This window comes from Mesoplodon densirostris, chromosome 15 (genome assembly GCF_025265405.1).
Source record: "Mesoplodon densirostris isolate mMesDen1 chromosome 15, mMesDen1 primary haplotype, whole genome shotgun sequence".
Lineage (NCBI taxonomy): Eukaryota > Metazoa > Chordata > Mammalia > Artiodactyla > Ziphiidae > Mesoplodon > Mesoplodon densirostris.
This window is the reverse complement of record NC_082675.1, coordinates 28034497-28060875: the sequence shown is the minus strand read 5'-3', so window position 1 is coordinate 28060875 and position 26379 is coordinate 28034497. Positions and strand designations below refer to the sequence as shown.

General features: G+C 51.0%; 2 protein-coding genes across 11 annotated transcripts in view; one reads left to right on the top strand and one right to left on the bottom strand.

Annotated features, from left to right (window-relative positions):
* The first annotated feature begins 1181 nt into the window (after positions 1-1181).
* Positions 1182-25358, top strand: LDLRAD4 (low density lipoprotein receptor class A domain containing 4). The gene is given in 5 exon segments (XM_060118523.1): positions 1182-1251; positions 9731-9882; positions 23346-23396; positions 24430-24900; positions 24902-25358. Coding segments are annotated over 5 exon segments (804 nt in total). The 3' UTR covers positions 24962-25358.
* The window catches only part of FAM210A (family with sequence similarity 210 member A), a 47722-nt gene continuing 42478 nt past the window's right edge, over positions 21136-26379 (bottom strand). For 6 of the 10 annotated variants that reach the window (XR_009534497.1, XR_009534494.1, XR_009534502.1 and 3 more), the window contains exon 9: positions 21950-25815. The gene's annotated coding sequence lies outside the window, so the exon portion shown is untranslated. Of the gene's footprint in view, positions 21840-21949; positions 25816-26379 lie in introns of those variants that run through there. The other 4 variants (XR_009534495.1, XR_009534499.1, XR_009534498.1 and 1 more) reach the window with 4 other exon arrangements.

Here is a 26379-nt window from a genome sequence, read left to right as displayed (position 1 = left end):
AAGCCCCTGACCGCTGACCACGGGGCGGGGCCGACTCACTGTCCTGTTTCTCTGCTGGTCGTTCCAACAGAGTTTAGTTTTGCTTTGACCACACGTCCTGTGGCCCACGTGCCATTGCTATTTACCCTAAATAAGGAAAACAGAGGCTATTCTGGGCCACGAGCAGTGCTTGTGGCGGGGTTACTGGGCGGGGGCTGGCCTGATGCCCTTTCCCAGCAGCCCCAGGATAGCAGAACCACTGGAGGTATTTTCTGTGCATGAAACAAGCTGTCTAGACCCTGCAGAGAGAAGTCTCCTCTGGGGACAAGCTCTGCTCTTCTCATTACCTGGAGTTCTTGTAAAGTAACACTGGGTAGTAAGGAGCGTCCTCACTGTATCACTTAATGTGGTCTATTTGTGCTCCCCGAGGCGGTGATGGGGGGCGGAGAAAGAAGAGAGAGAGACCCATGGTGGTGGGGGAGGAGAGGGTGGAGGGAGGCAGCCAGCAAGGCTTCCCCGCTGTGGCCCTGACTTTGCCAGCTGGGCTGCGGCCGCTGGAGCTTAGCTGCAGGGGCCTTACAGCTGCTCTCAGAGGCGAGCGGCCCTGGGGCACGAGGAGCCGGTTGGCCAGGCTCTGGGCTGCGGGAGGGGTGCCGTGCTTATGCGGCCAGGCGACCCAACCTGCCAAGGTCAGCGCTCTGTGGGCGCTCTCTCCACTTCTCCAAGTTGGCGAGCTTCTAGCAGAGATTAAGGGCAGGAGTGTGGTATTTGACGTGCAAGTTCCCCCCTTTCTGTCTTGTCTGGCCCGAGGGAGGCCAGGCGGTTGGTGCAGGCGGGTCCTTGCTTTGTGTTGTCAGCCCATCGCCAGGTGGTCAGCTGCCCTGGGGGGCGGGGCACTCCGAGACCCTGTGACACCCTGCTTCCCGCCACAGTCCTGATTCCTGGGCAGCTGTTGATAATTGGTGGCCATGGCCTGTGGTTGGAGCCACGGCGCTTGAGTCTGGCACCCGGGCTGGGCGCTGATATGATGTGATGAGGTGAGGCAGGGACAGGCAGACAGCCCCCCACCTCCCGCAGGCTCCCACTGTAGCTCCGGGAGGCAGGAGAGGAGGCGGCCTGGAGCCGAAGGGATGCTTTCAGCGGGGGCGGGGTGGGGGGGTAGGGGGCTGCATCACGGCAGGACCCCCGGCAGAGGACCGATTATGTCCACTGAGCCCCTGGGCAATGGTACCCTGAAGGAAGCCCCATTTAAAAACCTGGTCTTGAAAAAAGGTACATTCCAGGCCAGCCGGGGAGGCTGCTCTTGGGCTTGCAGTGGTTCGCAGAGTTTGGTCTGAGGACAGAGCTGAGAAGAGTAGAAACTCTTTCTGGAGAAGCTGGTGTCTGCCTGGAGGGTCTGTTGCCCTGGGAACCCTGCAGGGCTGGCCCTCCTGAGGAAGGTGTGCTCTAGGCTCTTTGTTTCCTAGGGGGAGGAGCACAGTGCAAACGGTTGTCAGTTTGGAGTTTTGTTTGTTCAGATGCTCTGTGCCTGAGGCTGAAACCTCCCCTGGAAATTCTGTCACTTGCTGCCACACGTGTGGGTACTGTTTTTTTCACCCTGACTCTTTGAAAACAACATTTTAAAGGAAAGATGCATTTCTCAGGATGTGGGGGGGTTATTGGGCAGTTTCTCAGGTCAGCAGTGCAGTAACAGCAGAGGTTAGGAAGGAGAACCGTGACCCTGACAGGGAGAGACGGACAGACAGATGAATGCCAGCTGGGGAGCCCTCAGATGCGACTGCTCTTAACCGTGAACAAGGCAGTGACTTGTGCAGCTGTGTTTCTTCCTGATACACTTTGCTAAATTAATGACGTGGGGGTGGAGGTGAGGGTGGATTTTAAGTGAACCCTGTGGAGGAAATTATGGTTTTATGTATGCATTTCCCCCTATTGATAGCAAAGGGATAGACGTTTAAAAGGTTTGTAATTGCTTAGTCCTCTTCTATGTTTTCATAAAATCCTGTCAATCATCTTTGATGGGAACATATTTAACTGAATTTCTTTCTGAAGAGATCATGAAGCTCTAGATTATAAAATGCATGAAGAGCTGTATTGGGTGCCTGCTTGGACCTCAGTAGATTAGAAAGATGCTCTTCTAGCTGGATGGACTCGCAGTGTAACTGTCACCGCCTGCCCGCTGGTGCGTCCACGTCCCCCAGCCTTGGCCTGGAGTCAGCAGGTGTGGTGCGGGCACACCTGCCCCAGAGGCCCTGTGCCATCCCTGTGCTTGGCTCCCCTCTCTCCTCCCACAGACAGTAGGTATCACCTCCCACTTCTATTATCAGGCAAGACATTTTAGGTAAACATATGAATAGAAACAGTAACTTTTATCAACCATGGGGCTCCTGAGGAGCAGTAACAGCCCAGCGGGATGGCGGGGTGGTGGTTACAGGTGAGAGCCTTTAACAGAACCTGAGCAGCACGGAATTTGTCAGCGAGGGTTTGGTGGAGTGGGGTTCTGTGCCAACACTGTCCAGAGCAGGTGGCATTTCTTCCTCGCTTTGTCTGTCACGAGCCCTGAGGTGCTGCCTGCCGGGGACCCCGCAACAGAGCGCGATGTGCCCCAGGGTCGCTCCATGCTGGCGCTGGTCCGGGGCTGCAAGCCCGCTCTTAAGGCGCTGTGAGGGGGCGTCTGAAGGAAGTGGAAGCCAGGGTGGCACCGTAGCTGGGGTTTCTGGGGGTGGCTCTTTGCCCCTTGTGTTGTTCTACTTGTCGTAGGATGGATGAGAGTAGCCAGCCCACCCCAAGGAAAAGAAAATTCAAAGTATGGAATATAATCATCCTGATGATGGCTCTTAACTGTTTTGCCTTCTGAACTTCAAACTGTGAAGGTATTCATATAACACAGGCTGAATTTCCCCCCTAGACCACAGTGTTTAATAAGTGTGAATTTTCATTCAGCCGCTAAAGTCTCCAAGAGTATTTTTATACTGAGTTCGCAGACTTGAGGCAATTTTAGTCTGTAGACTCCACCCCCTGCTCCCACAGTCTTCCTGCCCGCCACTGCCCCATGTCTGTAGGATCTGGGAAAGAATTCACTGGCCTTTAGGAACATCTAGCACTTTACGAGTGTCACAGAGCCGTAAGAATAAGACACCCCAAGGCTGTCATCACCACACTCATGCCCAGGGAGACACAGGGCACAGTTCCTGTGCCCCAGTGGACACGGGGGCCTGGGAGAAGCCACCTGGAGGGCAGCCCTGGGGTCTCCACGTCCCTGTAGGTTCCAGCACTTGGGGGAGCGATGGGGGTGCTGCCATGGGGGGTGGGGACAGCAACCCCAGGTCTTGTGACGTCACCGTGTTTTGTGTGATGCCTCCTCTGAGTGTGGCCGAGGTGTCCGCCTGCCCCCCACCCCATTATCAGGGCTGTAAGGGCATAACTATACATCTGGGGCTTCAGAGTAGTTAAATGTTGAGAAGAGGGCGTGTGTGGAGGATGATTCATTCATTGGGGGACAGGCCTCGTGGAATGGATGGGGGGTCCACCCTCCCGAAAGCAGAAGCGACTGTTGTGTTGGGGGCCTCAGGCAGCAGAAACAGGCCCCGCGTTCTTTAAAAATAGCCCAGACACTCGTGCCTCTGGCAGAGTCAACCCAGCTCCTCCCTGGACGATGTGCTTCTCTTGCTGCTGGAATTCTCTGCGCAGCCTGGAGTTTCTTGGAGACGTTTCCATAAAAATAGGGAGATGCCATCATCACCTTGTCCCTGTCACTGTGAGAGATGAAATCAAGGTCTGAGATGTCTTCCTGTGAACTTGAGACGCGATGCTGTAAAACCCCTGGTTGGGTGGCAGTGACTCATCACTACAGCGTCATCAGCCTACAGGCCCTGGAAAGCAGGGGGCGTGAACATTTGACTTTGGTCTAAACGTCTTCCCTTCGTGGCCTGCTTTTTGGCGTCCTTCTGCTGACGTCGGTAGCTGTTGGAATCAAGAACTGCCCAGTGGGCTATGTTCAGACTCCATTTTGAAAATTTGGAAACCCTGAGGGATTCTGTCACTTTCTCAGAATGCTATGGTTCCTGTATACTTGTTTTAATGGTTCTTCCAGAATTCACTCTCTTCTTCCCCTGGCCTCCCCACCCTTGCTCTCTGTGTACCCCCATTGCACGTCCCCTCCCCTGTCACATCCTGCGGGGCTGGGCGCGGGGGACAGGGTAGGAGAGGCAGCAGGGCCCCACCTGCCACACTTCTGTGTCGCCCAGGCCTAGGGCTGGGCGCCCCCTCGGGTCTCGGGAAGCCGTGGTGGGCTCGAGTCTGTCCCATGGGTGCAGCTCTTCAGGGCCTGTTGGGAGTTCCCCGGGGGGCAGGTGACAGGCCTCACCGCACCTTCTGCAGCGCTGTGCACAGCCGGCACCCTGGGCCTCCCGGGCTGGGGGGAAATTGGGGATAAATGAATGCGGTGTGAGGCGGCGGGTGTGCGTGTGTGCCCGCGTGGGGAAACTGCTCCTGAGGAGGGCGGTGGTCTCAGAGGACGCGGGGAGCCCTGACTGCAGTCCAGGGTGTGTCTGGGCTTCGGGCCCCAGAAGCCCCGCAACGTCTGTGGTTGAGACCAGAAGTGAGAAATCTGGAGACGACACCGTGATGAACAGGTGTGCTGAATTTCATCCGATGCTTCCATTCAAAAGTGGGGAATGCAGGGCTTTGTTTTTGTTTTTTAATGTGAAGCTTCTCTACTTGTCCTGTGGAAGTTATTTTCTTGAGAAGGTGTAAAATCAGGCCGTTGGCGACAGAGCCACATCCGGGGGCTGGTAAACACTTTGGGGCTGAGTGCCTCTGAGCCGTCTCCACAGCGGGGTGGCGGGAGGGGGAGAGGGGCTCAGGAATCGTGAAGGAAGAGAGGACGGGAGTCACTCATCTGTCACTGTTACTACAGAATGTATGTGGGGGTAGCAGCTGGCTTTGGGGGTCTCTAAGCCCCTTCCCACCTACCATCCCAGCTTCAGATGTCCTGCCATGTGCGGTCTTTACATAGTTCGCCTTTTATGAAGTGTTTTTAGTAGGATGTTCCTGCTTAAAGTGAAGGAGGCCGTGGGAGGACAGGGGTGCCCACATACCCCCTGCTAAGCTCAGAGGGGCTGTTGGTAGCACAGGAACTGGGTCTGGATGACACCATGCTTCTCCCCAGGAACCATCTCTGTTTCCTCCAGTTTTCACTCTGGACCACTCTTGCGGGGGAGGGAGGGGGAGTATGTGTGGCCCCAAAGAAAGTAAGGCCTCGCACTTTCCAGTCGTTAGCGTTTGAAAAAGCAGTCTGTTTCCACGGACTGGTTCGCCCAGAGTTCAAAGTGAAGGGCTTCTGTCACCAGGGGCTGCCGGCCTCAGCTAGTGGCACCCTGGGGGCCGGTTCCTGCCATCCTGTGCCCGGGCTCCCAGGAGCTGCTCCGAGCACATCTCGAGTCCCGGCGTTAACGTTTGTACTAGAGGGCCTGTCATCAGTCTGTGTGGACCACCCGTCCTCCAGCTGTGGCCACAGGACCCCCAGGGACCCCAAGACCCTCCCAGGGGTCAGTGAGGCGAGACCTCCTCCTTGTACCTCAGCCACATGTCCCCGCCGGTGCAGGTGAAGCAGAGAGGAGGCCACTGGGAGTAAAGAGGTGGGCATGTGTGAAGTGTGGCAATGGGAAGTTATTTTGTTACGTGTGTTAACATGTGGTGAGTTTATTTATTTATTTTTTATTTTTTTTATTTTTATTTTTTTTTCATCTTTTTGCGGTATGTGGGCCTCTCACTGTTGTGGCCTCTCCCGTTGCGGAGCACAGGCTCCGGATGCGCAGGCCCAGCGGCCATGGCTCACGGGCCCAGCCGCTCCGCGGCATATGGGATCCTCCCGGACCGGGGCACGAACCCGTATCCCCTGCATCGGCAGGCGGACTCTTAACCACTGCGCCACCAGGGAGGCCCGTGAGTTTATTTTTTAATGAATAAATATTTAACATCTTCAAGTTTTAATTTCAAATATGGTAAATACTGGTAGACGTCATCCACACAGAGGTCTTTGGGGTAATTGGTCATGTTGCGGTACAGAGCAGCCCTGGGACCAAAGCCCTTGAGGGCGGCTGGTCTCAGAGCAGGAGGGGGGGTCTGGGGAGGAAGCTCTGCCAGTCTGGACACGTGGGGGGACACTTCTGATGCTGGCGCCTCAGCAGGGACGCGGCAGGGCCCAGGGCCCAGGGCACGCCGACCACAGCCTGAGAGCAGGTGGTTCCCTTTGAAAGAAAGGTGGGAGCTTCTCTACAGTTTCCCACAGCTGAAGTCTGTCTTCCCCTTCCTTGTGCTGAACGTTTTCGTTTGGTGCTAGATCAGAAGGTTCATGCCTGTCGGACAACATAAAGGGGTCTGCGTGCTGCTGTCTCAGACCAGGAGAAATGACGTCCAGAGCAAAGAAAGATCTGAACAGAAAAATCGTAGAAGAAAAATATGTTTACAATACTAGAGAGAAGACCTTCCTAAGCAATGGGAAGCTTAGAAGCCATAAAGGAAAAAGACTGCGACAATATTTGATGACATAAAAATTAAAAAAAATTATATCATCTACAGAGAAACTCATACCAAAGTTTAAAGAAGTGACAGACCAGGAGAAAATATTTGCAACACATGTAGCGGATAAAGATTTATAGCCATAATATGTAAAGACTGCTTACAAATAAAATAAATGAGAAAACTACAAATAAACTAATTATAAACTAATATTATGAAAAAGAAAAATACAAACTTACTAGTAATCATAGGGAAGGATCACAATCACTAGTAACCAGAGAAATACAAATTAAAACAAGATACGTGTTTTTGCCCATCAGATTAGTACACAAGGAAAGGACCGAGGGTCTGGGGCCATGAGGCAGGAGACACCCTGCCCCCTCCTTGACAAGAGGAGCATTTACAAGGTTGTATCAGTTTTTGGAATTTTTTCGTAGGGATGCTTACAAATGTGGGTCACACACAATCTTTTGGTCATGGTAGAAAAGAAAAAAAACAAAACCCAACCACCTAACACCCATCGCTTGGAGAATGCAAGTCCCAGTGTTCTGTGTTTAGGAACCAGCGGCACCACAGGGAATGAGGTTGGTTTACGTATTTTCTTGTTTAAAGGTGTCTGTGATGTATTGAGTGGAAAAAAGAACAATATATTTGTACAGTGATTCCATTCATTAAAAAGAAGAAAGCCCTTATTCAACAGGCAACACACAGATACACACAACGGGTGAATTGTTTCTCGGACGGCGTAGGCGTTGGGGTCGCAGTGAGAGCTGCCGGCCTGTGCAGGGGAACTTACACGTTACACACTATTTCCATCTATGTTCTTTGAATTTTAAAGAAGTCTTCATTATTTTTATAATAAAAATGCTTTTCAAGTGAAACAAAACAAATGTGCATAGAATTATGAAAATGTAATTTGATTGTTTTGCTGCAAATGGTCATCTGCATAGCCTTCCATATTCAGGAAAAGATGACCTAGAATGACATCCTCCAAGTGAAGAATTAACACGCAAAGATGTGTGCGGGGCCCCTCGCCGTAATCGTCATCCAAAAAGCAAAGCACTTTTCTTAAGAAGAGGAAACATTTGTCAATTCCAGGGCATGATTTAACCTGAAAGGTTAAACCTGAAACTTGTCAAGGCAAGTTTTGAATACTCTGCTGTTCATTCACAAAATAAAAATAAAAGTTGGTAAAACAAAGCATTATTTTGGGTTCAGTCTTCATGCTGCATTAGTCGCCCTTGACTCCCTGCTTCTTATCTGCTTGTTCCTGGAGCAGGGGTCTATGGGTTGGTGGCTCACCCTCCATTCATCTCCTGAGATGCCCCCTTGTTCTTGGCAGCCAGGGCGGGCCTCACCCCTGCCTGCGGGAGCCGTCCTCTACGTGGGCACCTGTGCAGTGGGCTCCAGAGCCTGTCCTCAGTCCACCTCTTCATGATGACACTGGGCCTGCCCATGCCTGATGCCAGGAACACAAGGTGATGGAGGCAGGTCCCTCATCGCTTACACACACAGCCTCATCCTGTGTCGTCGATGACGAGGTTTGGGATCCAGATGCGTGGGCACCTTGTGACACAGGGTGTCCTGGACATGGGACAGTTGTCTGCAAAGGCAGGCGGTTGTGAAGACGTGTTTCTCCCTCACAGATGTGTCACACACCCCATAGCATGTGAGGATAAACGAGGTCACGCTGGTGTCTGTACCCCAGCTGCAAAGTCCCAGCCTAGACCCTCCGACAGAGAGTGATTTCAGTTTCCTGGAGACTCCACCTTGAAGATTCTGATTGTCCCTGGGAGGTACTTGGGTGGCTCCCTGGGGGCTTCCTCCCCAGCGGAAGTACAAGCGCAATCTCCTGCCCATCAGCCACGAGGACTCTGGGCATCCAGAGCAGAAAGCTACGGTGGGGAGCCCAACGTGTGGGCCCAGCGGCCCTGCCCCTCCTGCTGCTGGGGCTTTGCCTCCCACACCTGCTCAGCCTCCAGCCAGGGGTGTGTCCAGCACACCCACCTGGGCCCTGCTGCTCCCCACGGCCTCACACTCACCATCTGTTCTGCAGCGCACCCCCTCCCCTGCCTGGGGCCACTGGCCTTCCCGCCCAGTCCAGCAGGCATGTTTGTAAGTCTTTGTCCATCAGGTGTGCGGGGTGGAGAGCCGGGATGGAGGATGGCGCCACAGGACAGGACACAGTGGGATCCAGAAAGACTCTCCCTCTACCCCAACGGGGTGGATGTGGGGCGGCATCCAGCCCCTGCCTGCGTTGCGTAGGTGTGAGCCCGCACCTGAGAGCAGTGTACCCACTGGCCGGTGGCCTGAGCCCTGCTGTAACAAGAGGGTGTGCCATGCGTGCACGTGTGTGTATCTACGTGTGTGCACATTCGTGTGCCCGCATCCACACGTATGTGCATCCCAGGCAGCACCACCGCAGACAGGGCTGTCCCCCTCTCGCCCTTCCTTCACTGTGCCCGCCCCCCGCCCCCTGCACAGCTACCTCCGCTTCAAGTGTGGGGAGAATGGGGCAGCACTTGGCCTGGCGGGAGCGGGAAGTCTGGACTGACCTTGGCCCTGGGCTCCGCTTCTCCTGAGAAGCCTCTCCTCGAACTGTCCGTGAAGGCGCCCAGTGGGGAGTGCGTGGTAGCGGTTTAGACGGGCTTCTGTAACGGTGCGGTCAGAACCCAGTGGTGCCACAGGGCTGGAGACCATGGAGATGCGTCTCCTCAATCACCTCCCCTGGTGCGGCCTTCGCAGAGTGGAGCTGGGGCTCTTTGTCAGCACACCTCCAGTGTGCTGCACGGCCCCTGCGTGGAGGTGCTTTGGGAATCATAGTTTCCACCCCCCTGGGGGTTGGGGGATCTGGCAGGGATGGGGCCCCAGAGCTTCTTGTGTCCCAGGAGATGGCACCCAGGAGCTGCCTGCCCTGGGAAGGTCCCTGTGTGGTGGCTGCCCGTGCTGTGCACACAGGGCTGGACCTGGTGTCCTGTGTGATACCGGCCCATCGCAGCGCAGCCCTTCGGGAGGTCCCGTGGGGCCAGTGGGACACACTCGACCAGGCCCTTCTCAGGACAGAACCGCAAAGATGAGGTCTGTCCATGCAGCTGGGCCTCCCTCCATCACCTGCTAGCCACACAGCGGGGCTCTCGGGCAGCAGGCCTGGGGGAAGTCGTTTCTGTCCCAGGAGGGTCCGGGGAGCAGGGTGGCCCTGGGCCCAGCTGACGCACTCTCCTCTTCGTCACAGCGGAGCTGGAGTTCGCCCAGGTGGTCGTCGTGGTGGTGGTGGTCACAGTGATGGTCGTGGTTGTCGTCTGCCTGCTGAACCACTACAGAGTCTCCACCCGGTCCTTTATCCACCACCCGGGGCAGGGCCGGAGGCAGGACGGGCCGCAGCCGGTAAGTGTGGGCTGAGCGGGGCCGGGAGCCTGGGTGCAGGATGGCCCTGGGCTCAGCATGTGAATCCCACACACAGAATGCCCAGCCCGGGGGCCCGACCGTAAGGCCAGTCCCCGCCCCCCGCCCCAAGCACGGTCACCACTGCCTGGACGGCAGTCAGCACACTCATTTCTGCTGCTCTGAACTCTATGGACCGTGCAGTCCCTGCCTCTCCACGTCTGGCTTCCTTTCCTCAGTGTCATACATGTGAATTCCATCCACGCTGGGATATGGTCCAGGGTCAGCGACGCATCCTGCATCCCCACCTACGCCCATGAGACGGGGGCTCAGCGGGGCAGGACAGGGAGGGGGTTGGGCCCTCTGGGGCACAAGGGTGGACAGGTTGTGTGGGCCTCACAGAACAGCAAGGCTCTTCAGGTTGGTTTTTTTAAAAAAAAAAATTCCTAGCTACTTCCTGCCCTGAATCACCACCCTCCTCTGGGAAATAAAACACTGATATTCAGCTAAACTGCTCTGTGATCTAAGGCAGGAGCCCAGGGGCCATGGAAGGTTCAGGTCCAAGCTGGCTTTGCTGTCTGTGGTTCCAGTGGCTGTCAGTGAGAGCTTGGGGACACTGAGTTTAAACAATTATATATTCTTGACTTCTGTGGTGGATGAAGGAGGCTGAATCCCCAAGCATGTTGGGACTAGGGCTGCCTGGTGACTGGCCTAGGGAGGCTGCCCTGAGTGTGGGGGCAGCTGTCCTGGGGTGACCCCCCACACACTTCATCGGGGCCAGAGTCACTCGGCCAGCCTTTGGGTCTGCTGTCCCCATGGGTAGAGCTGAGGTTTGCCCAGTGTCCTGTGTCCGTGGCAGGCAGACCTGGGGGGAAGGGTGAGGCTGCTGTGTGCTGCCCCCAGACCCACAGGGACGAGATGGGTGCTGGGGGCTGCAGCTCAGCCCTGAGGAAGACACTCTCTCCCTCTGGCTTTCCCTCATCCTCTGCTGTTCCCTCCCTGCTGTGTTTCCTCCCTGCGGCCCGTGCAGGGCAGGTGTGTCCCGAGGCTTGGGTTTTCCTTCTGATAAAATGGGAGTGTGGATACTGCTCACTAGGTTTCACAAACTCATGATGTACTTTTACACGGTGACCAGAGACAGTTTAGGCGCAGGCCAGACCTCCATTTCATGTCTAGTCCAGAGGAGAAGCCTCACTCTCCTGGACAGGGACATAGATCCAGATCCCAGGAGCACTGGGGGTCACTGCCTGGGAACGGGCCCCCAACCGGGCTGGGCTTCTTGCCTCCTAAGTACCTCCTCCTCCCTCGCGGTTTCTTAGAGATGCTGCTTCCCTTCATCGGGCTCTGGGAGAGCAGTGTGATCCTTTCTTTCATATTCATTGTTCCTGACCAGGGGACCTTCAGCGATGTGGGGAGATGTTTTTGGCTGTCATAGCTCAGGGACGGTGTTGCAAGGATGCTCTGAACGTCCTCAGCTTATGGGGCAGCCCTGCCATCCTCCCTGGGGGCCCTTCAGCATGAGATGGGGATGCTGTTAATACACGTGGATCACATGGCAGGCTCGGGGGCGTCAGCAGAGTGAAGAGAGCCCTTGCTGACAGCTCTGTGGGGGTGGGAGGTGTCCACAGGGAACCTGCCCCATCAGACGGTTTTGGTCTGGGCTCTGCCTTCCTTTGCTCACTCTGTCAATCAGTGGATGTGAGCCTGGCACCCACCAGACAAGGAAGAAATGATGCAGCGAGCCCCAGCCTCCCCCCATCAGCAGCGCCCACCTGGCTTGGTGGTATTTTCTCAATCTTGAGGGAGGCCAAGGGGTCTCCAGGGGCCATTTGTGTGTGGGGAGGGGTGCACATCAGGAGGCCGTAAACCGTAGAAGGGTGTGGGGTGGAGCAGCTTCAAGGTGCCCTTCTGGGTGGCCCCCTGCCCTGCCCCCAGCATCCAACCAGCCTCCTCCCGAGGGGCTTAGAGGGGCAGGCTGCCCGTGGCCTTGTGTGGTTTGTGCTCTCCTAGGGAGAAGGTGGCTGAGGCTGGAGGTGCCTGGGGTCGCCGTTGTCAGGGTGGTTCCGTGTCTGCTTTCAGAGCATCCCAGGAGCATCAAAGGCCCGCATCCCAGGAGCTGCTGTGCCTGCTGTTTGGCAGCTGGTGGGTGTGGGGTGCCCCCTGCCGGCCTCACCATGGATGAGCGTCCATGGCTCTGAGCCTGTGCGTTGCTGGGACCCCCGCACTTCTGGGGGCCTTTTGGCCTGTTTGTTCCAGAACTGTGTGAGGTCTCCATGACCATGTTAGTAAAAAGTGTGTTTATTTTAAACTGCTATGAGAAGGGCTGGGCATCTAATTTGTCAGCTTCTAGGTGATCTGGCTTAACACTATTGGTTAAGGTTACCTTTATGTATTTCCTATGTTAGACTTGATAGTCAAGATGGAAAAATACAGGACAGTAGTTGGGATTTTTTTTTTTTTTTTTTTTTGGCTGCGTCAGGTCTCAGTTGCGGCACTCGGGATCTTTGTTGCGGCACGCGGGCTTCTCTAGTTGTGACACATGGGCTCTAGAGTGCGCGGGCTCTGTAGTTGTGGTGCACTGGCTTAGTTGCTCTGCAGCATGTGGGATCTTAGTTCCCTGTCCAGGGATCGAACCCACGTCCCCTGTGTTGGAAGGCGGATTCTTAACCACTGGACCACCAGGGAAGTCCCTGGCTTTTGTTCTTGAGAAAGAGGCTGAACATGTAGATGTTCTGATGTGGTTGAGGAAACTTGACTCCCTCTCTGCACTAATGGGCTTTCCCTGGTTCCCAGGGAGAGTCCTCTGGAAAAAGGTGGGTTGGACCAGTTGCCCCTTTGGGCCCCGTTTGCCCTGATTCAGGGGGGTTGCTTTGTGCAGTCGCAGCCCCTTCCTCACGTGGCCCCTTGCCACCTCCAATGCCTGTGGGAGGACACACTTCTGTGCCAAGGGAGGGACGGATGGAGTCTGTGTTGGCCGAGGCCAGTCAGCCTGCATCACCACAGCGTCCCTGAGACGCCATTCCAGGGGAGCAGGGGGATGGGATGGACCAGCCTGAATTTGGTGGAAGCAGCCACTTCTGGATGAAAATGAAAAAGAGTGATCCGCTTCAGTTAAGTTTCAACAAAAGTAAATGCTTAAATAGTGGCAGCAGCAGTGAGTGGGTTTGTGATAAAAAGCCGTACGTGTTCTTTCTGAGGGAGCCTTGCCTTAGTGTTTAGAGCCTGGCTTATGTGAGTTCGGAACTTTGAGACTGTCTAGGTTTCTTTTCATCATCTTAGACCACCAAGTAATAGGAAAACAATTAAAGGGCATAAATATTCCAGACGCAGCCCTGAGAGATGTTCACACACGTCGCTGGAGCCTTTCTTTCCCGAGCCAGGGGAGGCCCGCATGCCCTTTTCTGACAGCCTTGCCTGTAGGCCACCCCGTAAGGCCCACCAACCTGCCTGGACGGCGGGCAAGGCAGAGGTGGCTGCCCACCTACCAGGAACAGCAGAGGGACGGGAACGTTTTACTTAGTTTGAATCATATGAAATTGTGGGTGTTCAGCCATTTTGACCTATAAAAGCAGCAATTTCAATTTTAAAAATTAACAAAAGGAGTCATATCAGGCATTTCTTCATGACCAAATGCTGCAGGAATTAAATCAATTGTGAAAGTGCAGTGCCCGGCCTCCCTGGAGCCAGAGCAGCGCCTGGCGGGCAGTGGGTGCACCAGCCCCGTGGGGAGGGACGGGTCTGTGTTGCAGAAACTTGGGTGTGGGGCAAGTCCAGGTCCAAAGACCCTCCCTGCAGATGGCCAGACCTGGGCGAGGGTGTGGCCAGTGTGTGTGTGGTTCCCCCCTCAGGGTATTTTGACAAAACTTGATCCAACTTGAAAAAACAGGGAGATTTCACATAAAAATAGAAATTTACATCTTTCTTTGAAAAGTGAGCATATCGGCCACACTGGCCTGTATTCCTGCTTGGCTCCCCCAGGCCAGGGCTGCCAAGCAGCCTGTGCTCACCTTCTGCTGTGGTCTCAGCCCCTGCACGGGCCTCAGAGGTGGGCCAGTTTGCACAGAGGTGATGTATTTTGGAGCAAACATTCTTCTGCATTCATGCCTCTACCACAAAAATGAAAACAAAGATGGACCAAGGGGGCCACTGGCTTCCGAAAAATGGGGTAACTTCCTTGTGGAAGTAAAGATCATTCCTATGAGATGAGTGGTTCGGCCAGGTGAGTTGAGTCTGGGTCACGGGACAGTGTGTCCCGGGCCTGCTGACCAGTCCCGCGCTCGGAGCAGGGCCCTTCTCTCTGTGACGGGGTCTGGGCTCCTCTCCACTGGCCCGGACACCTTGCGAACCAGGGCCGGCAGTTCCGTGCAGGTGTGTTCTGGGGCCCCACACAGCTCACTCCCACTGTGGCTGAGAGCCCGGCAACTGCGCACCTGCCTAGTCTCATTTCTACCTACTTCAGCCTGTGTTAGGAAAGCATTTCTAAAACAATAGGAAGGAACCATTTTCAGGAAGGCGCAAGAAATGAGCCTGATAATGCAGGTGGAGCAGGCGAGTCTGTGATAGTCTGAGTGTAGCATCGGCTGGTCCAGGGCGCAGGCTCCCTGCAGCAGGTGGATTCTTGCTGAACTGTGAGACTGGGGGTGTTGCTGCCCACCTCGTTTCATGAGCATTTCCAAGTGTCCAGGGGCCACAGGCAGCAGGTCAGGCCTCCTTTAAGCATCAAGCATGGGATCCTACTGTCTACCTTCTATTTGTCTCAGCAGGAGCAGGGCATTTGCAGACTGGCCATTTAAAAGGTTTTACCGTTGAAGCATTAGAAGATAAACAATTTTAACAGCTTGAAATGAGAATGTTGAAGCATTAGAAGATAAACAATTTTAACAGCTTGAAATGAGAATGTCTCCTTCAAGTAAGAGAAAGGAGGCCAAATTGCTGGCGAAAATTGGATAAGGATCCTGGGCCATAGCTGTTACACAGCAGAGTCTCCAAGATCTTTAAAGCTAGTAACTTAGATCATCCTTCTGCTGTTGATGTTGCTCAGAAGACTTTTAAAATTACCTTCAAAGCTTACAGGTCATTTTTAGTAAAATTTTCAAGAGACATTTAAAAAAAATTCTCAGTGATGGCAAGCCTTCCTTTTTTTAATTTGTTCTCTGAGGCTGGCTTTGATTTTTGGTACCAGCCAAAATCCATTTAGATGTAGCTCATCAAGTTACTGATACAATTTTGGTTCAAAGTCAAACGTGACCATTAGTAAGGCTGATGCTGTTCACGCTACAAGCTGATGGTACAGAGAAAGGCCAGGAAGGACCCAGGAAGGGGGAGGTGGACAGAGGGCCTTGTCTGTGTTGTTAAGGCTCTTGTGATGAGGATGTGTTCATGCATTACTTTTGCAATTAAAAGACACACTATGCTCACATAAACTGATGCTGAAGACAGTTTCAATAACATTCTGAGCATCTGTAATCTACACGGTTGGTATTGTGACAAGAGTATGCTAAAATTAGATTTTTTAATAAAATTGATAAAAAAATTTTATAAACAATTTTTAGTAACCTAAATAGGCATTAGCATTAATAATCTAATGGTAAAGTTTGTTTAGTTTGTTTTTACTTAGACCTTAAAAACTGGTGTGGTTTGTTCTGGGGGGAAAAAAAAGCTCTCTAAATTATCCTAATTCTGAGAGGCCCTTGTTGGGGAGGTGTGCAGGGCCGTCAGAGACTGCATGGGAGGTAGCTGGGATCCGGCTTTGTTGCTCCCCTACCAATTCTGAGACCGCGGGGAAGGCACTTGGCTTGTGCCGCTCACGCGTGAAAGGAGGCTCACAGTGTGTGGTTCCACGTCGCCCTGAGCTTTCTGATTCCAGGCTGCTTTCTCTTGAAGCCTGATTGCTCACTCTCCCCCACCACCAGCCCCAGGAGGCATCACATTCCTCCTTTTCTGCTTGCTCTTAGGGGCCTGTAGGCCTCCCAGAGCTATTGATTGTTGTGGAAATATAAAGGATTCCCTTTCTTTTCTTCCCAGCAGAACTTCCTTCTTGATTGTCTTTCTCTTAAGGGATGTGCCCTAGATTGAGTAGAGTTGGGAGGGAAATAGTCTTGAGAAGTCTGATGATGGAATCCCAAGGAGGATAAAGGGGAAATGCTGGAGAGAAGAGTCATTGACATCTAAGCTGTTACTGCTGTCTAGGGTGGAAAAGTCAGAACTAGTAAAGCATCTGGATGGTAGAGAAGTTGCCTGGGAAAAGGGAAGAAACAAGAGAAAAGTGATTTTATCAGAAGGCAAAGATGTTGCCGAATATCCAAACATCAGTTTTAGCTATGCTTTGAAATTCACCCTGGGAAAGGGAGTAAAATCGATTTTCAAATATTTGAGGCCATATGATATGTTCATTCACTGGGAGGAACCCTTGGGTAGAAGCCAAAATATCCAGCAATGGCCTTGCTTTACACAAACTGGCCATGTCACCTCCAGTGAGTCGTATACCCTCCTTGGGCTTCCGTTTCCTCCCATCCAAAATGAGGGAGAACTAGCTTAGATCAGAGACCTTTCAGACTGTTTTTGACCCCTCTGACCAAATGTATAGGAAACACATTTTACATCACAATCCACAATATTCACACGCAACTGAGGCAGAACTTTGACCAAACAGTACTTAAAATGTACTCAAGATGTTTTCTGTTTTATCTGTGGAATGCTGGCTGTGACCCACTTAAATTGATTTTCCAGCTAAGAGGCTGCAACTCAGTTTGAAAAACACTATATTGGGTCTTTCCAGTCCCCAAATCTGATGATCCCTGTGGTCCTTTGTGTGTGGAAAGGAGAGTTTAGCTGAGAGCTAAACCAAGAAAGTTCAGAGCATGGGGTGGTCTCACATGTGGTGCCCAAGGACCCAAGGCAGCAAGCAGGCTTCAGCCACAGCTCACAGCAGAAGCCCGTGAGTCATGGTCACAGATGACTCTCTTTCAACGCTATAAGCATTGTATCCTTTGGGTGGAAAAAGATCTAAGAGATACAGAAATAAAGATTATAAGAGTACTGTGAGCAACTGTATATCAACAAATTGAATAACCCAGATGAAATGGAAAGATTCCTAGAAACACACCCTACTAAGACCGACTCATGAAGAAATAGAAAATATGAATAGATCTGTAACTAGTAAGGAGATTGAAACAAAAATCAAAAACCTCCCAACAAAAAAAATTCCTAGACTAGCTGGCTTTACTGGTGATTTCTACAAAACATTTAAAGAACTGACACCAGTCCTTTTCAGATTCTTCCCCAAAACTGAAAAGGATGGAACACCTTCTAACTCATTTTATGAGGCCAGCATTACTCCAATACCAAAGCCCCAGACAAAGACACAACAGGAAAAGAAAAACCAAAGACCAATATCCCATATGAATACTGATGCAGAAATCCTCAACAAAATACTAGTAAACTGAATTCAGCAGCATAATAAAAGGATTATACACCATGACCAAGTGGGGTTTATTCCTGGAATACAAGGATGTTTCCACATTATGAAATCAATCAATGTAATGCACCTCATTAACAGAATGAAAGGAAAAAAACTACATGATCATCTCATTGATGCAGAAAAAGTATCTGACAGAATTCAACACCCTTTCATAATAAAAACATTCAACAAACTAAGATAAAAGGAAACTACCTCAACATAATAAAGATCATCTATGAAAAGCCCACAGCGAACATCATACTCAATGGTGAAAGACTGAAAGCTTTCCCTCTCAGATCAGGAAAAAGGCAAGGATGCAGGCATGCTTTCACCACTTCTGTCCAACATAGTATTTATTATAAGTTTTAGCTAGAGCAACAAGGCAAGAAAAGGTATTCCGGTGAGAAAGGAAAAAAAGTAAAATTATCTCTCTTTGTAGATGACATGATCTTATGCGTAGAAAAGCCTAAACGTTCCAATTAACTAATAAACAAAAAGCTCCACTAGGACTAATAAATTCAGCAAAGTTGCAGGACACAAAGTCAGCCCCCTAAAATCAGTTGCATTTCTTTACACTTACAATGATCAATCCAAAAAGAAATTAAGAAAACAGTTCAATTTACAATAGTATCAAATAGAACAAAATACTTAGGATTTTAACTTAACCAAGGATATGAAGGGTTTGTACACTGACAACTATACAGCGTTGCTGAAAGAAATTAGACACAAATAAATGGAAGACATCTTGTATTCATCTTGTATTCATGGACCTGAAGACTTGATCCTGTTAAGATGTCAGTACTACCCAAAGCAATCTACAGAATCAGTGTAATCCCCGTCAAAATCCCAATGATGTTTTTCTGCAGAAATAGAAAAGCCCATCCTAGGGCTTCCCTGGTGGCGCAGTGGGTGAGAGTCCACCTGCCGATGCAGGGGACACGGGTTTGTGCCCCGGTCCGGGAAAACCCCACATGCCGCGGAGTGGCTGGGCCCGTGAGCCATGGCCGCTGAGCCTTCGCGTCCGGAGCCTGTGCTCCGCAACGGGAGAGGCCACAACAGTGAGAGGCCCGCGTACTGCAAAAAAAAAAAGAAAAAAAAAGCCCATCCTAAAAATCCTTGTGCTATCACAAGGAACCCCCATCCCCACCTACAGCCAAAATAATATTGAAAAAGAATAACCAAGTTGGAAGTTTCACACGTCTTGATTTCAAAAGTTACTACAAAGCTACAATAACAAAACAGTGTGGTGCCGGCATAAAGACAAACTTTTAGACCAACAGAATAGAATAGAGAGCCCAGAAATAAACTCTCCGATGTATGGTCAAATGATTTTCAACAAGGGTGCCAAGACCATTCAAGGAAAAAGGACAGTCTTAAAAAATGGTGTTGGGGGGCTTCCCTGGTGGCGCAGTGGTTGAGAGTCCGCCTGCCGATGCAGGGGACGCGGGTTCGTGCCCTGGTCCGGGAGGATCCCGCATGCCGCAGAGCAGCTGGGCCCGTGGGCCGTGGGCGCTGGGCCTGCGCGTCCAGAGCCTGTGCTCCGCAATGGGGGAGGCCACAGCAGTGAGAGGCCCGCGTACAGCAAGAAAAACAAAAACAAAAAACAAAAAAATGGTGTTGGGAAAACTGGATATTCACTACAAAATAATGACATTGAACCCTTATCTGCTGCCATATACAAAAAATTAATTAAATGTATCAAAACCTGAATGTAAGAGCTAAAACTATTAAACTCTTAAACAATAGGGCAAAAGCTTCATGATGCTGGATTTGGCAATGATATCTTGGATCTGACACTAAAAGCACAAGCAACCAAATAAAAAAATAGGTAAATTGGACTTCAAAAATTAAAAATTTAAACTTGTCAAAGGACACTATCAAGAGAGTGAAAAGGCAACTCGTAGAATGGGAGAAAATATTTGCAAATCAGGTATCTGATAAGGGATTAATATCCAAAAAATATAAAGAACATGTACAACTCAGCAACAAAATAAGTGAACCTAATTTTAAAATAGGCAAAGGACCTGAGTAGGTATTTCTCCAAGGAAGATATACAGATGGCCAATAAGCACATGAGAAGAGCTCAGATCAATTGTGATGGTTAATTTTATGTGTCAACTTGACTGAGCTAAGCAATGTGTCTATGGGAGTAATTCCCGAAGTGATTACCATTTGACTCAGTAGATGGAGTGAAGAAAATCTGCCCTCACCAATGTGGGTGAGCATCATCCAATCCCTTGAGGACCTGAGTTTAAAAAAAAAAAAAAATGGAAGAAGGGCAAGTTCTTTCTTTCTCTCTTTTCTTGAGCTGGGATGTCGATTTTCTCCTGCCTTTGGACATCAGAGCTCCTGGTTTTTGGGTCTTAAGAGTCCAAGACATATACCAGTGGACACCCCCCCACCCAGTTCTCAGCCCTTTGTATTTGGACTGAATTTTACCCCTGGCTTTTCTGGGTCTCCATCTTGCGCAGAGCAGATTGTGGGACTTCTCTGCCTCCAGAAACATGCAGCCAATTCCTATAATCAATCAATCAATCTCCTATTGGTTCTGTCTCTCTGGAGAACCCTGACTTAATACACTAATCATACACGAATCAAAACCATAGTGAGAGGGGCTTCCCTGGTGGCACCGTGGTTAAGAATCCACCTGGCAATGCAGGGGACACAGGTTCAAGCCCTGGGCCGGGAAGATCCCACATGCCGTGGAGCAACTAAGCCCGTCCACCACAACTACTCAGCCTGCACTCTGAAGCCCGTGAGCCACAACCACTGAAGCCCACGTGCTTAGAGCCCATGCTCTGCAACGAGAAGTCACCACAGTGAGAAGCCTGCAAACCACAACGAAGAGTAGCCCCCGCCCGCCACAACTAGAGAAAGCCCGTGCTTAGCAACAAAGACCCAACTCAGCCAAAAATTAATTTTTTTAAAAAAACCATAGTGAGATGCCACATCACACCCACTGGAGTGACTATTAGCAAGAAACCAGAAAATAACAAGTGTTGGCAAGGATGTGATGAAATTGGAACCGAAATGGTACCACTGCTACGGAAAACAGTAGTGGTTCCCCCCCACCCCAAATTAAATACAGAATTACCGTATGATCTGGAAATTTTACTTCTGGGTGTATCCTCAAAAGAATGAAAAGCAGAGATTCAAAGAGATATTTATACACCCCTGTTCATAGCAGCATTATTCATGATAGCCAAAAAGGGGAAACAACCAAGATATCTATGAATAACAAAATATGGTATGTACCTACAATGGAGTATATTAGCCTTAAAAAGGAATGAGATGCTGACACAGGCTGCAACATGGATGAATCTTAAAGACATTATGCTCAGTGAAATAAGGACAGTATTGTACAATTCCACTTAGACAAGGTTCCTAGAATAGTCAGATTCATAGAGACAGAAGGTAGAATGGTGGTCACCAGGGGCTGAGGGGAGGAAGGAATGGGGTGTTAGTATTCAGTGAGTATAGCGTTTTCAGTTTGGGAAGAAGACAAATTCTGGAGATGGATGGGGGTGATGGGTGCGTGGCAACGAGGATATACTTAATGCCACAGAACTGTATGCTTTCAAATGATTAAAATAGTAAATGTATAATTTACCACAACTTTAGAAAAGACAATTTTGATTTTCCACTCACCACCCAGCCCACAGAAAGTACCAAATAGATTTAAAAGGAAAAAATCCAGTCATTGTGTTCCAGGCCTGCAGACGACACATCTGGATCGTTGGGATCATAAAGACAATCACTTGGAAGAGCACGTGATTTTTTAATCTTTAATGCAGACGTTTTATCTTTAGTGTCAGGCAGATTCAACTTATGGGAAAATTTTCTGGCCACGTGGCTGTTTACCATTCAGAAGGAGGAAAATACAATGCAGATTCCTTGAGGGTAAAGGAACCTGAAAATGCACATCTTCAAGCCTGCGAGATCCGGAGTTGTCCTGTGTCCCTTTTTCAGAAGATGCAGATTCACTACTAGAGCCCCTCAGGGTGGCCCAAGGCTTTCGTGGGCCTGGGTCCTTGTGGCCATGCTCCCCGGGGCACCCACGGAGGCGTCTTCAGGGCTACCAGGGACGCAAGGGCGCCGGAGGTGCTCTGTGGATGCAACGCGGCATGAGGGAACAGTTCTCACAAGCAAACAGCTACGAAAGACGCAGTGTGTATGGGCCCACGTAGCCATACTAGCAAGATTTTGTTCCTGTTGCTCAAAACTCTGTGAGCTGCTATCTTATTTCCCAGCTTATTCCGTCGTGGTCAGAGGACCCAGCTTCCCGCGAAGGGTGGCGGGGCGGCCAGTCCCTCGTCTCGCAGGGCTGTTCCTGGTGCACCAGAAGAGGCCAACCTCACGGCCTCCCCTCCGAAGCCTGAGCTCAAGGCAGCCGCCAGCGAGTAGCTGAGTCAGCAGCAGGGGCGGTGGCCAAGGGGAGGAGCGGAGGCTGTGGCGGTGCAGACCCTTCCCGTGACGATGGCCCCTGGAGAAGAGGGGGTCCCTGCGGAACCACAACATTCCACCTGAGCAGACCTGGAGGCGCCTGTCCGTCCCCGTCCCCCGCCCCCCACCCCGCGACGAGCAGGCCGAGTGGCCAGAGAGGTCGGGAGGGACCAGGAGGGGTAGGGTCAAGGGGAGGGGCAGCAGGAAGCCTGGGAGGAGGCCGGGAAGCGCGTGGATTTAGAAACAGGTAGGTTGATGTGAATTTGGTGAAATACAGGATTGTGTGTGCAAGGCTTGGTGTGGATTTCTTCTAGGCATTTTTCCAGTTTTGCTAATTTCTAGGGAAATAAAGCCATTGAGAATAGTTATTGCCGTTTTCAGAAAACGTGCTACTACCCCTCTTCTGGGTCCCTTCCTGCCCACTTCATTTGGTGCTGTGACAGGCTGCGCCCTGTGCTTTAATCTGCTGTTGCCAAGGGTGGAATTCTTAGGAATAGTGAAGGATGCTCTGTGCTGTTCTCAACGCAGGAGTGACATCTCCCTTGACGCAAAGAAGCATGCCTAGGGCTCGGACACCTGGTTAGAGCCACTCTGTCGCCGTTACATAGTTGTATAGTCAGATCTAGGGATGCCACCTGCTCACAGCGAGGGGGGCCATGGTGGATGCCCACCTGCAAGGAGCAGGGGAGGTCGCTTTCACTTCTGAAGACCTGGGGCTGTTTGACCTCCCAAGTCTACCGGTGGGCACTTTCAGGTCACAGGAGGCCATGATGGCAGGAGGTTGTACGTGCACATTCCTGGGAATCCAAAAATACAGGAACTTCTCTACCCCCCACCCCGTTCTTCTCTTACTAGTCACAAAAGCCCCGCAGACCCTGCTATAGCCAACAATTGGGGTTCAAAAGGGATACCACACTGAAATGCTCTGTAGACAAGTTTATGGTGTTTGTTAGAAGTGATCCTTAATCATGCCTACTGTTTGCTCATCACCTTGTTGGTCTGGTTTTTTTTTTTTTTTGGTTGCGCTGTGTCTTAGTTGTGGCTCATCAGCTCCTTAGTTGCAGCATGCAGGCTCCTTTAGTTGCGGCACGCGAACTCTTAGGTGTGGCATGCATGTGGGATCTAGTTCCCTGACCAGGCATTGAACCCAGGCCCCCTGCAATGGGAGCGTGGAGTCTTAACCACTGCACCACCAGGAAAGTCCCTGGCCATTTTTGAAAGATTACTAAGCAACTAGATGTCAGGTTCCACACTCCTCATGAGCATTTGCACTGAGGAATCAATTCATGAGAAGATGCACAGAGGGCTCTGTAGTTTGGGGAACAGTCTGAAAGCCAACCGGTGTGGATGGGCACACCGTTCAAGGCTACTGTGGGGAGACCCGAACTGTTTGACTTTTCTGTGGCCATGACTCCTCTGGGAGTGCAGGTAGGTAACAAAAGGCTGGGGCTTTGTTGTTCTGGGTGTTAAATAGCCTGCGCTCAGCTGAGTGTGATCCCTTGGCTTTGGGTGCTGCTGAATGAGACTAATGATCTTCCTGTGATGTCCCCCACCCCCCAACCAGGAAGGGCGCCTGTGGCCTTCAGACAGATCTGGACCTCAGCCCACCTCAGAGGTAAGGGGTTGGACACAGGCGGGCTGTGGGTGGCAGGAGATGCGTAAAGGGGGATGAACAAAATTGGTGGAAGGGTTGAACGTGTCAGCACAGACGAAGATCAAGGCCTGTGCCTGTAACTTGGTTTAAGAGGTGGGGGAGGGGTCTTCCCTAGACTCTCCCAAGGATTCTTTGTGCCTGGCCAGAGCTCCTTCCAGAAAACAGGTCGAGAATCCAGGATCTTCACTTGATGCCTTAGGCTGCTGACAATGAGGTGGTGGGTGTCAGCGTAGCTTATAAACATCACCGCTTGATTCACCCCATCTCTCAGTTTAATAGTATGATTGTAAAAATAACGTTTTTTGCCTTTAAGTTAAAAACATGGTGTGAGAGAAGTTGACGGATGTATATCTTTATATACATATGTCCTTCCTCTAGAAGAAAGTGAGATGGTGGAATATAGATGCGAAGTTATGCAAGAAAGAGAGTACCTGGATTCTTTTGGGGGAAAAAAAAATCTATAATCATACTTAATTTGGAATATAAAAGTTTTCATGTCAGTTCCATATTTTAAAGTAATTGATAGGGCAACAAGCTCCTAGAAATAACTCATAAATTGACCCAATGTCTTGTACCTGCTCCAAGTACCATCCTGTGAAGTTACAACTTACATTTACAATGAAAATTCTTCACCCTCTATACTCCTCTGAAACACAGGAGTGGGGCCCGGAGAAGGTCACATGGTGGGCGGGCCGGGGTGGGGGGCTCCTGTATTCTCCTTGACGAGTGGGAAATGTACACAGTAACTCCATTAAGCCTACATTTTCAGGTAACCGCAATTATCCGTTGCTGAACCATCCTGGGTTTGGCAAGGTGAGTGATGTAAGTCATTAGGAACGAAAAACCTCTGCTTTTCTGGAATAGCCCTTACATGTTTTTTGGGGGGGAAAGTTTTCAGATGGGTGAGAACAGACGTGAATTTCCTTGCTGCCATCACGTCCGTGGTCATCACCGTGCCAAGAACGTCTCCCAGGTGTTGCTCTTTTCCCTGCAGATCATGTATGCCCCGCAGTCCAGGAATGGGGGGACTGCCCCCACCTTTCTCCAGAGGGATCGGTTCAGCCGATTCCAGCCCACCTACCCCTACGTGCAACACGAGATCGACCTTCCCCCCACCATCTCCCTGTCGGACGGGGAGGAGCCACCTCCTTACCAGGGGCCCTGCACCCTGCAGCTCCGGGATCCCGAACAGCAGATGGAACTCAACCGAGAGTCTGTGAGGGCCCCGCCCAACCGAACCATATTTGACAGCGATTTGATAGATGTGTCCGTCTACAGCGGGGGCCCACGCCCACCCAGCAGCAATTCAGGCATAAGTGCCAGCACCTGCAGCAGTAACAGGAGGATGGAGGGGCCACCCCCGGCCTACAGTGAGGTGATGGGCCACTGCCTGGGCGCCACTCTCTTCCACCCCCAGCACAGCAGCACACACGGGGGGAGCAGACTGCCACTCCAGCGGGACGGCCCTGGGGGGCACCGAGCTGCCCGTCCAGGGCAAGGACAGGAAGCCCGGGAACCTCATCTGACCTGCGTACACACCTGACTTAAGAAAGGAGGAGGGAGGTGGTGGCACTACTCCTCCATCCCCAGCACAGCAAGTTCAGTAAAACAGAATGATTCCTTCCACAGGAGCCGCATGCAGGCTGAAATAGTACAAACCTCCTCCAGTCTGGCCGCAAACGGTGTTCATCTGGGGTAGTGATAGGAAAGGGCAGGTTTTGGCAAAGGGTGGGCATGAGAATACAAAGGGGTGCTTTGAAGACATCATGAAATAAAACCCCCAGAGGCATCTGACTTGATTATGAAAGCAGACGCAGCAGGGGAAGAGGCCAGAATGGCCTGCTTTACAATTCACTGAATAAAGAGGAAAACATTATTATACATTATGGGGAAGAATCGCCAGTTTGCTTCCCACCCCCAAACGTGGAACTTTTGTTTTAAAAATATGATTCTAAGTTCCTGTTTTGTGTGCCAAGGTATAAAGTGGAGAAGTCAGATGAATGCAAGGGGTTAATCAGTGTTGTGATGCTGTGTTTTAAAAGTTGCACTATCTTCATGTTTAAGATAATGAGGAAGCTTTACGCGAAGTTCTGTATGTTGTCTTTTCACCTGTGGATTATAATTAGGCCCCATAATCATCTCCCCCATAATCATGCAGGAAAGGGTGTTTGGGGAGGTAGCCTAACGTACGTCACTTACTTACATTCACCAAGAAAGTCACCACACAGTAGTGAATGCGTCACTGAGGCACCTGGAGACTCTGGATGGAGTAAACTCCTGCATCCCTGGTGTGTTGAGTCCCTCCAGCCTCAGGCTGCATGTTTTACACCTGCATTTACACACCACGCAGTGCTGCCCTGGTCCTCCAGCAGTGCAGTTTCTGTGGTAATTTAGATTTTTTTCACTGTAGCATGAAATATACTCAGATAATACACTATTTTATGCAATAAATTGTTTAAAATGCAAGGTGGCTATTTTTATACTGTTGAAACACATGACTCCAGTGTGTTCCTGCGGTCTCTCCTTCCCGGATAGTGGAGTTCAGGCCTGGATGGCTGGTCAGCAAGACTCAGCAGTTGCTTCTGTGCAGCCCGCTGCCCTGGCATGTGCATGACGCTGGCTGCAGATTCTGTGTAGAAGCCCCTGGGACTGAGGAAGGGACCCATGTGGCCAAGTATGCAGACCAGCACCCGGGAGGAATGCAGTGCTCAGAACCAGATGCTCTCCCAGGGGTCACTAAGCCTCTGCAGTGGAGGCCAGAACTGGGTGGGGAGCAACTCAGAGCACAGGGTAAAAAGCACAACTTGCAGCTAAAATCAACTAGAAAACTAACCTTAAATATTGTAACATTCATTCTCACCTAAAATAAGTAACTTCCTTCTACAGAAGCATCTGCCTTTGCTGCACCCGGGTGGGGTGCTTCTGTGCAGCCCTTGCCTGCTCT